The 12476-nt window shown below is 43.5% G+C and overlaps 1 protein-coding gene and 1 long non-coding RNA gene across 5 annotated transcripts in view; one reads left to right on the top strand and one right to left on the bottom strand.

Moving 5' to 3' along the window:
• The window catches only part of LOC109880397 (FSD1-like protein), a 66748-nt gene extending 62316 nt beyond the window's left edge, over positions 1-4432 (top strand). For all 4 annotated transcript variants that reach the window (XM_031826033.1, XM_031826032.1, XM_031826031.1 and 1 more), the window contains one exon: positions 1350-4432. In XM_031826033.1, the coding sequence (XP_031681893.1) occupies positions 1350-1472 (123 nt within the window). In that variant the 3' untranslated portion in view covers positions 1473-4432. The remainder of the gene's footprint in view (positions 1-1349) is intronic.
• A 3216-nt stretch (positions 4433-7648) lies between these two features.
• Positions 7649-12205, bottom strand: LOC116374340 (uncharacterized). Its single transcript, XR_004210167.1, has 3 exons — positions 9686-12205; positions 9185-9507; positions 7649-8016 (listed from the first exon to the last, which is right to left on the bottom strand). It is a non-coding gene; the product is annotated as an uncharacterized LOC116374340 (long non-coding RNA).
• Between the last annotated feature and the right edge of the window lie 271 nt (positions 12206-12476).

Genomic DNA, 12476 nt, shown 5'->3' with positions numbered 1-12476 from the left:
GAGTGTAGGGGCGGCAGGTAGCCTAGTGGTTAGAGTGTAGAGGAGGCAGGTAGCCTAGTGGTTAGAGTGTAGGGGCGGCAGGTAGCCTAGTGGTTAGAGTGTAGGGGCGGCAGGTAGCCTAGTGGTTAGAGTGTAGAGGTGGCAGGTAGCCTAGTGGTTAGAGTGTAGGGGCGGCAGGTAGCCTAGTGGTTAGAGTGTAGAGGTGGCAGGTAGCCTAGTGGTTAGAGTGTAGGGGCGGCAGCGTAGCCTAGTGGTTAGAGTGTAGAGGCGGCAGCGTAGCCTAGTGGTTAGACTAGTAACCGAAAGGTTGCAGGGTCCAATCCCCCGGGCTGACCAGGTACAACCTGTCATTCTGCCCCTGAACAAGGCAGTTTAACCCACTGTTCCTAGGGCCGTCATTGAAAATAAGAATTTGTTCTTAACTGACTTGCCTAATTAAATTAAAGGTAAAATAAAATAAAAAATATATATATGCCATAAAGCCATACCACATTTTGAAATTCATACCAAATTCAATACCAAAAACAACACGGAATATGAAAGGAAACATTTGATTTTAGTTTTCCAGATGTAGCACATAAATCTATTGGACCCAAGATGTTCAACAGATCCTACTATTGACGTGTTGACTTCTTGAATAGATTTTTAAAAATAAAATGAAAAAATCATATTCGATGTATTCAAATTTGAATTACTCATTTCAGAATAGCTGACAATAACTATTTTAGTGAGTAAAACATGCTAACACTGTGGTAAAGCTAGCTAGCATTTCCCCCCTTTTCACTAATGTAGCTAGCTAGCAGCTAGCTAAGCCGTTGGCTATAGAGCCCCACAGTGGAAGTATCATAATACCCATAAAACCTAGCGGTCAAACAGGGAAATGGTTCCAATCATTTTTCCCCTAAGGGATTTGTAGAAACACGAAGGGCTGTGTTTCGTCTAGGCTCACCCAGGTGTGATGTATTGATAACTATGGTTGTTCCATTTTCTTTGGGGTTTTTTTCTTCGTTTTTTTTCCTGTGAAGCGCATTGCGTTGCTTTCATGTCTGAAATGTGCTATATTAATAAAGATTGGTTTGACTATGAGGGTACCTCACCTTCTCTTCACGTGTTATTCTACATACCTGTGAAATGTACTGGATATGCGTAGGCATCACGGGTCTCCAGTGTTCAGGCAAGAGGCTTCCTTGGTCTACCAGGAAGGAGGAATCCTTGCTGAAGCTTGTGCTCAGTCCATAGCCCTGTTCATGTTGTCATAAAGTGGCAGCAGTTTCCTAGCCATGTGTCTTATAACTCCCTCAGTGACGATGATAGTGTTCTTTACAACGTGTGTTTGTGTTGTGCTACAGGTTTGGTGCGGAGGACTGAGCCTCAGTACAGGCATGCAAGTCCCCAGTGCAGTCAAGAGTTTCCAGAAGGCCGAGAACGGCCTGGGAGGATCCAACAGCAGCCTCAACAGCATGGCCCAGTAGCCCACACACTCACGGGCTACATCTGGAACAGCACCCTATTCTCTACTCAGTGCACTACTGTTGCTCTATGCGGGCTCTAGTCAAACTATATAGGGGATAGGGTTCCGTAGGGCTCTGGTCTAAAGTAGTGCACTATATAGGGAATAGGTTTCCATAGGGCTCTGGTCTAAAGTAGTGCACTATATAGGGAATAGGGTTCCATTTCGGACGCAACCAATGATGAACTGAACTCGCTCCTGCTTTCTGTGCAAGTACAACCCCTTCCTGTTTCTGATCTGTCAGTCAACCCGAGCTGCCCGCTTCAGATGCACTGCGAGACATGAGAAACACTGAGCATTGGAGGAACAAAACCAGCCTCGCCTTCACTCCTCTCGCAGTTTAACCAAGCCGCTCCAGACCCTAAGAGGGTATCATCACGCATCAGGCTCTCTAACTGTTCCTGGAGAGCTACTGTCTTGTAGGTTTCCACTGACCCTAACCTAGCACACATGATTCTAATAATAATAATAGCTGATTGATATAGCTGAATCATGGGTTGGAGCAAACCTACAGGGGGGGGGGGGGGTAGCTCTTCAGGAACAACCAATAACCCAGCTGCAGCATTAAGGGTTAGTGGAACCCTCTTTACCATGTTCCAAATCGCTTAGGGTTCGAATATTTAAATTAAGATTCTCATTCTAGATCAGGAATGCTAGACGTTTAATCAGGGAATAGATGAGGGCACTTGTCTCCTTTTTGTTTTAGTTAGAATGCTGAGTTTTTAGATCATTCTGTCTCTCTCTGAAGTGTGACTGTCTGTTTTATGGCATGCCGAGAGAACCTACCTGATTACTTAACAGCTCCGATATTGACTCGTATATTTCTGTGTGTGTGTGTGTGTGTGTGTGTGTGTGTGTGTGTGTGTGTGTGTGTGTGTGTGTGTGTGTGTGTGTGTGTGTGTGTGTGTGTGTGTGTGTGTGTGTGTGTGACTATTGCAGTCATGTCAGTGAATGGATTATAACTCCTCCCTCTCTCGTAGAGGCGTCGTTTTCGTTTGAACCCTCAGTCTCTTCACTACTGAACAATATCTTGTCTGAACTAAACTGCAGGTTTGCACACAATACAGTACCTGAAGTAGGGTTGACTGAACTTAAGTGATGGAGAACTGTTGCACAGGGAATGATACCATATGATTTAGTTCTGTTTTCTTCTCATGCTTACATGTCCTGTGCATCAGGCTCAGTGTGACCCTGTGTAGGCTTCCCAAATCACACCCTATTCCCTATATAGTGCACTACTTTTGACCAGGGCCCCTATGACGATCCCTGGTCATGCACTAAGGCCCTATGGGGCCTGGGCAAAAGTAGTGCCCTATATAGGGGATAGGGTGCCATTTGGGAAGCAGTCTTGGAACCTAGACGTCAAGAGTGTGTTGATCTGTGTCTGTACGTCATTGAGAAGTGTGTTCCTATTCATACCTTATGGCACCTTATTCCCTTTTATAGTGCACTAATGCCCTAAATAGGGAATAGATGAGTGCACTAGTGCCCTAAATAGGGAATAGATGAGTGCACTAGTGCCCTAAATGGGGAATAGGGTGCTTTTAGGACCCTCCTATTACTGTACCTTTTTAAAGCGTTCAGAGGTTCATCTCATGATATGGCTCACAAACAGCAGTCCTTAAAAATGAGGTACCTTTTTTTTTTAAAAGGGTGATAGACATCAGATATACACTGAGAGTGCAAAACATTAAGAACACCCCTTTTTGCCCTCAGAACAACCTCCATTTGTGGGGGCAACAAGATGTTAAAAACGTTCCACAGGGATACTGGTCCATGTTGACTCTACAAGGTGTCTAAAGCGTTCCACAGGGATGCTGGTCCATGTTGACTCTACAAGGTGTCTAAAGCGTTCCACAGGGATGCTGGTCCATGTTGACTCCAATGCTTCCCACAGTTGAGTCAAGTTGGCTGGATGTCCTTTGGGTGGTGGACCGTTGATACATGCGGGAAACTGTTGAGTGTGGAAAAACCCAGCAGCTTTGCAGTTCTTGACACACTCAAACCGGTGTGCCTGGAACCTACTACCATACCCCGTTCAAAGGCACTTAAATATTTTGTCTTGCCCATTCACCCTCTGAATGGCACACATACTCTATCCATGTCATCTACACTGATTTGAAGTGGATTTAACAAGTGACATCAATAAGGGATCATAGCTTTCACCTGGTCAGTCATGGAAAGAGCAGGTGTTCCTAATGTTTCGTCCACTGTGTCTACATGATTATATTGATACATAAGGTCATCATCAGTTAGAATGAGATGTCTGTCATATTGTGTCAAAACCACCAAAGATTATGTTTAGTGAGGGGAAATTGATATGGGAATACTTTATATTCTGCCACCTGGTGTCTGGATGATGTCACTACAATAAATCAGGACGAGATCCTAAAGCCAGACACATCTCTCTCTGACCACTACAGCCAGACACTTCTCTCTCTGACCACTACAGCCAGACACTTCTCTCTCTGACCACTGCACACAATACCTTTCTTGATACATTTACTTAGTTTGGGATTTTGTTTTGAAATAATAATTTTATTTGACATAATTTATGCATATCAGTGGTCTCAATGCTGAATATGTCACATTTACCTGGATTATTAGAGAGCGACTGATTCAAACTAAATAACGGACCCTTTTGTGCATCAATATCATGTTGTGTATACTGGTCGAACTCTTTTCAATGTTTGGTTATTTCATTTTCTACCATGTTTTCCATGCTGCTGTTCTGTTCTGTGTTGGGCCGTTAGAGGGAGAAGGACATCTCCGCTTGTCTTCATGTGGGCCAACCTTTTCAGTTATACTGTATTCACATTGTTTTGTGAAATTTGACTGCAAACATGTGACTCTTTAGATATGTTCACCTCTCCATTGAAACACCAAATAAACTGTTTTCACCCCTGGAAACCTGGAAAAAAATTGCTTTATCTTTCTCATTGACTATAAACTATGAAGCGTATTGAGGCAGGGTTGATTGAAAAGTGAATCAATTCTCTATGTCTATTTTAGCTTACGAACATTTTGAGTTTTCTAAACCACATGGTAGAGTAATTGGATTCTCTGTCTATGTGGGCCTGCTGTATGCTTACTACTGGTACAAAATGTCATTCTCTCACAGATGGCCATTCCATTTGTAAGATGGCGCCGGAGAAGAAGGCAGACGTTTTACGTGCCCCGATTTTCAGTTTTTTTTGTTTGTAACTTTTTGTTTTGACTTATTTTGTACATAATGTTGCCGCCACCGTCTCTTATGATCGAAAATAACTTCTGGACATCAGGACTGTGATCACGGACTGACAGAATCCTTTTTTTACCTTTAATGTGTCTGACGAGGCCGACACCAACGATATACTGCTTTCTCGGGAACAGGCCCAGATCCCCGTGATTTGCATGAAGAGTAGGCGGAGAAAAAGGGTCCGGACGGCGGGCTGCCTTCTGAGAATTCGTAGGCGATAGAATAATCCCCCACTACCTTGAATGTTTGCTAGCAGAATGGAATCTTTGGACAATAAAATAGATGACCTACGGGGAAGATTAAACTACCAACGGGACATAAAAAACTGTAACATCTTATGCTTCACGGAGCCGTGGCTGAACAACGACACTATCAACATACAGCTGGCTGGTTATATGCTGTCCCGGCAGGATAGAACAGTGGCATCTGGTAAGACAAGGGGTGTGGCGAAGTATGTATATTCGTAAATAACAGCTGGAGCACAAAATCTAAGGAAGTCTCGAGGTTTTGCTCACCTGAGGTAGAGTATCTCATGATAAGCTGTAGAACACACTATTTACCAAGAGAGTTTTCATCTGTATTCTTCATAGCTGTCTATTTACCATCACAAACCGATGCTGGCACTAAGACCGCATTCAATGTATACGGCCATAAGCAAACAGGAAAACGCTCCTAGTGGCCGGGGACTTTAATGCAGGGAAACTTAAATCCATTTTACCTCATTTCTACCTGCATGTTAAATGTGTAACCAGGGAGGAAAAAAGTCAACCACCTCTACTCCACATACAGAGACACATACAAGCTCTCCCTCACCCTCTATTTGGCCAATCTGACCATAATTCCATCCTCCTGATTCCTGCTTACAAGCCTAAATTAAAGCAGGAAGTTAGTGTCTCGGTAAATAAAAAAAAGTGGTCAGATGAAGCAGATGCTAAACTGCAGGACTGTTCTGCTATCACAGACTGAAATATGTTCCTGTATTCTTCCAATGGCATTGAGAAGTATACCACCACATCAGTCACTGGCTTCATCAATAAGTGCATCGATGACGTCGTCCCCACAGTGACCGTATGTACATACCCCAACCAGAAGCCATGGATTACAGGCAACACCCGTACTGAGCTAAAGGGTAGTGCTGCCACTTTCAAATCTCATCACTAAGCGTAAGGACCCTGGGACAAAACAGAGGGTAGTGCGTACGGCCCAGTATATCACTGAGGCCAAGCTTCCTGCTATACCAGGCGTGTATAAAAATGTCAAAGACTCCAGCCATCCTAGTCATAGACTGTTCTCTCTGCTACCGAACGGCAAACGGTACCGGACCGCTAAGTCTAGGTCCAAAAGACTTCTTAACAGCTTCCACCCCCCAAGCCATGAGACTACTGAACAGCTTCCACCCCCAAGCCATGAGACTACTGAACAGCTTCCACCCCCCAAGCCATGAGACTCCTGAACAGCTTCCACCCCCCAAGCCATGAGACTCCTGAACAGCTTCCACCCCCCAAGCCATGAGACTACTGAACAGCTTCCACCCCCCAAGCCATGAGACTCCTGAACAGCTTCCACCCCCCAAGCCATGAGACTCCTGAACAGCTTCCACCCCCCAAGCCATGAGACTCCTGAACAGCTTCCACCCCAAGCCATGAGACTCCTGAACAGCTTCCACCCCCCAAGCCATGAGACTCCTGAACAGCTTCCACCCCCCAAGCCATGAGACTCCTGAACAGCTTCCACCCCCAAGCCATGAGACTCCTGAACAGCTTCCACCCCCCAAGCCATGAGACTCCTGAACAGCTTCCACCCCCCAAGCCATGAGACTCCTGAACAGCTTCCACCCCCCAAGCCATGAGACTCCTGAACAGCTTCCACCCCCCAAGCCATGAGACTCCTGAACAGCTTCCACCCCCCAAGCCATGAGACTCCTGAACAGCTTCCACCCCCCAAGCCATGAGACTCCTGAACAGCTTCCACCCCCCAAGCCATGAGACTCCTGAACAGCTTCCACCCCCCAAGCCATGAGACTCCTGAACAGCTTCCACCCCCCAAGCCATGAGACTCCTGAACAGCTTCCACCCCCCAAGCCATGAGACTCCTGAACAGCTTCCACCCCCCAAGCCATGAGACTCCTGAACAGCTTCCACCCCACAAGCCATTAGACTCCTGAACAGCTTCCACCCCCCAAGCCATGAGACTCCTGAACAGCTTCCACGCCCAAGCCATGAGACTCCTGAACAGCTTCCACCCCCAAGCCATGAGACTCCTGAACAGCTTCCACCCCCCAAGCCATGAGACTCCTGAACAGCTTCCACCCCCCAAGCCATGAGACTCCTGAACAGCTTCCACCCCCCAAGCCATGAGACTCCTGAACAGCTACTGCTGCTCTTTAATTATTTTATCTTTTTTAACTTGTTTTGTTTCTTAACTGAATTGATGGTTAAGGGCTTGTAAGTAAGCATTTCACTGTTGTATTTGGCACATGTGACATACACTTTGATTTGCTTGGATCTTGTGCTCTACCTTTATAAAGGTGCAGTTTCAGTCATATCCAATACCAGGAGTATTGAATTCCAGTCTTTGAATGATGCTGTGTCTGCATGTGTGGTATTACAATTATACACTTCAATAGTATTTACCAATCCTTGTCCTGGGACATCAATGGTTACACATTTGTAACTATGCAATAAACTAGAAAATGATTGAACAAGTTAAAGGCTGATTTTGTCATTCATATATATATATATATATAATTTTAAAAAACAGTACTCCTCTTCTTATGCATCATGTAAATACTCTCCAACCGGTTCATCTCAGTATCTAATTTCCTCCATCTGCATTGATCTGATAAAAACAGGATAGGTGTAGTATTTCATCAAATGAGACTTCATTTCAACCAGTGGAGAATGTGAAACGCTTTATTGAAAGAAGTTCATTATCCAAGGGGTTATAAATACATAATACATGCATTATAAATATTATAAATACAAGTTCAATCTGTACTTCAATGCTCATCTGGTGTTCATTTTAACAACAGAGGAAGAAAGAAGAGGTGGCGAGAGGTGTAAAAGAGGTAAGAGCAGGGAAGACAGCATATGATTAATGAATCGCAGTGCTACCCTAATATTCTCTCAGTTCATCACAATTATATAATAGTTTCTCTAGTTGTGTCTCCTAGCCAGCCTTGGGCTCCCAGTCGGACCGAAGTTTATCTTAATAGCAGGTGAGGTGGCGAGGACTGGGGGTTGGCATCCTCTCTCACGTCAAAACATACCTGCAGAAGAGAGACAGATGGAGAGAGAGCGATAGCATGTTTAAGCCTTGTGTTTTTTTTGTCATTCTAACACTGTCAGTCATCATAATCATCAGGAGGTGAAATGCAAAACTGACCTTGGATCATTAACTCTGGGACTACTCCATCTATCTGTATTTCAATGTAAAGCATCTCTTTAATAATACTTCCTGTATAATATAAACTGACCTGGGATCATTAACTCTGGGACTACTACATCTCTTTAATAATACTTCCTGTATAATATAAACTGACCTGGGATCATTAACTCTGGGACTACTACATCTCTTTAATAATACTTCCTGTATAATATAAACTGACCTGGGATCATTAACTCTGGGACTACTACATCTCTTTAATAATACTTCCTGTATAATATAAACTGACCTGGGATCATTAACTCTGGGACTACTACATCTCTTTAATAATACTTCCTGTATAATATAAACTGACCTGGGATCATTAACTCTGGGACTACTACATCTCTTTAATAATACTTCCTGTATAATATAAACTGACCTGGGATCATTAACTCTGGGACTACTGCATCTCTTTAATAATACTTCCTGTATAATATAAACTGACCTGGGATCATTAACTCTGGGACTATTACATCTCTTTAGTAATACTTCCTGTATAATATAAACTGACCTGGGATCATTAACTCTGGGACTACTACATCTCTTTAGTAATACTTCCTGTATAATATAAACTGACCTGGGATCATTAACTCTGGGACTACTACATCTCTTTAATAATACTTCCTGTATAATATAAACTGACCTGGGATCATTAACTCTGGGACTACTGCATCTCTTTAATAATACTTCCTGTATAATATAAACTGACCTGGGATCATTAACTCTGGGACTACTACATCTCTTTAATAATACTTCCTGTATAATATAAACTGACCTGGGATCATTAACTCTGGGACTACTACATCTCTTTAGTAATACTTCCTGTATAATATAAACTGACCTGGGATCATTAACTCTGGGACTACTACATCTCTTTAGTAATACTTCCTGTATAATATAAACTGACCTGGGATCATTAACTCTGGGACTACTACATCTCTATCTGTATTTTTAATGTGACGCATCTCTTTAATAATACTTCCTGTTGACCCGACCAAATGACCTCTCACCTCTGATCATGCTGTGCCCTCTAGCCAGTTCAGATGCGGGAGGGGTTCATCGACACAGCTGATATAACCTAGAGGATTTAGGGAAAAGGGGAGAGACTGTTATTGAGAAAATAAGGAAGTTAAATGTACAGTGTTCAACAGGAATCTTATCCCATCCTGGTCCTCGTGTCCATCCTCATGAAGTTATGCAGGACACAGGTAGCCTTCACACGCCTGAATCACTCCAGGAGGCAGTCCCAGATGGCCCTGGTCACCCAACCTTGTTGTGCCCTACATGGTAAATGTAGGCAATTGTTTTGAAGGTATCCCCAGTTACAAGGTATCTGTTGGAATATGGAAGACAATGTAATTATTTGACTTTTACATCACCAGGTCATTGTGGATTACTAAAGTATATAATATCCCTGATAACAAATCAAAATAACATTGGATTGATATGCGTAGTATGTGACAATAGCAGGATCATGTCAAGGATAACATCACAAATGAATACATAAATACCACTTGAAGCTTGATGATGAGTTGATCATTTGAATCAGCTGTGCAGTACTGAGGAAAAAACAACAATGTGCCCCTCTTTGAGTCCCCAGGACTGAGAACCACTGCTCTTCATTGGGACCTCTTCATATGTAGATAGGATTTTACAGCTCTATTTTTCTGAGGACAGAAAAACCTCACAAGAAACAGACTTCATTATAGTCAAAATACACCACACTGAATATTATGTTACTATTATCTCTGTCCTGACTTCTAGGGACTGGAACTACAAAAGTACCTGCCCTATCCAGAATAGCCTCCTCTCTCACTGACAGCTGGGGCTGCTATCCTTTCACCCTCCACCATGGTTGTTAGCTAGCTCCCTACAAATGCATTTGGAGTTTGTTTTTTACAGTGATAAATACATCAAGATAGCTGGCTAATCAAGATAGCTAATATGAAGTTAGGTAGCTGGTGATGATTTAATTGACTTAGCTAGCTATCTATAAAATCTGTACATTTGGCTAGATTATCTATCTAGCTACGTTTACAGCACATTTGAGTTAGCCTGCACTGTAGCTAATTAGCTAATAATACATCGTTTTTTTCCTTTACATTTTCTAAATGTGTTTACTTAGTTGAATAGGTTCTCCCAGCCATGTGGACGATTGGAAAAAGGGCAGCAAAGTTTGCCTGTCACCAGAGCGTTTTAAAGCAAATTACTATTTACCTGTGAATACATTCATGAAATGGAGAATGGATTAATCTATTTACCCATTCAATAACCAGACCTTCATACACACTTGCTATGCGGAATTCTTGACGCACAATCAAACGTGTTGCTATATGCTGCCAGCACGCCCACAAGCGAGCCACTCTGGGCGACCTAAGCGGCACGCTGCAATTTACCGCGTGCTAGTGGACAGGAGCCGCCACATATGCCTAAAACAACATTGCGGGACTGCGGTAGGGTTTGGGATCAGTTCTTGCGGTAGGGTTTGGGATCAGTTCTTGCGGTAGGGTTTGGGATCAGTTCTTGCGGTAGGGTTTGGGATCAGTTCTTGTGGTAGGGCTTGGGATCAGTTCTTGCGGTAGGGTTTGGGATCAGTTCTTGTGGTAGGGCTTGGGATCAGTTCTTGCGGTTGGGCTTGGGATCAGTTCTTGCGGTAGGGTTTGGGATCAGTTCTTGCGGTTGGGCTTGGGATCAGTTCTTGCGGTTGGGCTTGGGATCAGTTCTTGCGGTAGGGTTTGGGATCAGTTCTTGCGGTTGGGCTTGGGATCAGTTCTTGCGGTTGGGCTTGGGATCAGTTCTTGCGGTTGGGCTTGGGATCAGTTCTTGCGGTTGGGTTTGGGATCAGTTCTTGCGGTTGGGTTTGGGATCAGTTCTTGCGGTTGGGTTTGGGATCAGTTCTTGCGGTTGGGCTTGGGATCAGTTCTTGCGGTAGGGCTTGGGATCAGCTCTTGCGGTAGGGCTTGGGATCAGTTCTTGCGGTTGGGTTTGGGATCAGCTCTTGCGGTTGGGTTTGGGATCAGCTCTTGCGGTTGGATTTGGGATCAGCTCTTGCTGTAGCGGGTGGGAGTCGGACAGGAAGCCAACTGGTGCTGGCAGGCACGAGATTAAGAAACCGGTCACCATGACAGTGAAGTCTGTAATGTTAGAGCTGTTTATTACTGTGTCGGTGTGAAAAGTAAGGAATTAGCTAAGGAAACTGACAGATCAATAAGATTACATTGCCAAACTGACTAATATAACTCACATTGCACTGAAAAAAACATCAGAATATCAATATTCAATCGTTTGGCCGATGGTTTCATTGTTTGATTCAGGTCTAGTTTGATTGAGGCAAAAATAATAGCTCATGTAAGCCAACTTCTGGCCAGCTCTCTCTGGAACAGTATATCAACTGGCGAAAGCCAAGTTCATTTACTTCTAAAACGCAACAAAACAATTCCACACAAATAACTGCTGTCAGATAGCGATATGGAGGTGGCTATTATTACTATCTGACAGATAACTAGAGGCTAGAGACGACCTGGCTGTGGTAGCTACTCACTGGCCTGGCTTATTCATTCACCTCAGTCGAGAGGGAATGGAACAGTAGCTAACGTTACACGTCAGATACAATACTAGCTCAACACTGCGAAAAAACACTTAAAAAAAAATTATGTTAAACAGCAGTTACCTTGCCAGCTACATCAGTCAACCAAAGAGTATCCCGTTTCTGTTCTGCTTCCTTTTACATATCAGAAGCTTCTAAAGCAATGACATAATTTCCTGGAATTTTCCAAGCTGTTTAAAGGCACAGTCAACTTAGTGTATGTAAACTTCTGACCCACTGGAATTGTGATACAGTGAATTAGCAGTGAAATAATCTGTCTTTTTTTGTTGGAAAAATTACTGGGTGTCATGTAGATGTCCTAACGACAAAACTATAGTTCATTAATAAAACTGAGTTGCCAAAACTATAGTTCGTTAATAAGAAATGTGTGGAGTGGTTGAAAAACAAGTTTTAATGACTCCAACCTAAGTGTATGTAAACTTCTGACTTCAACTGTATGATAAATAGAGAGTAGTGGGTGGGGGAGGCACACAATGCAAATAGTCCGGGTAGACATTTGATTACCTGTTCAGGAGTCTTATGGCTTGTGGGTCAAATCTGTTGAGAAGCCTTTTTGTCCTAGACTTGGCACTCCGGTACCGCTTACTATGCGGTAGTAGAGATTACAGTCTATGACTGGGGTGGCTGGGGTCTTTGACAATTTTCAGGGCCTTCCTCTGACTCCGCCTGGTGTAGAGGTCCTGGATGGCAGGCAG

The sequence above is a fragment of the Oncorhynchus kisutch genome, linkage group LG6 (assembly GCF_002021735.2).
Source record: "Oncorhynchus kisutch isolate 150728-3 linkage group LG6, Okis_V2, whole genome shotgun sequence".
Classification (NCBI taxonomy): domain Eukaryota; kingdom Metazoa; phylum Chordata; class Actinopteri; order Salmoniformes; family Salmonidae; genus Oncorhynchus; species Oncorhynchus kisutch.
This window is presented reverse-complemented; position numbering and strand designations above follow the sequence as displayed.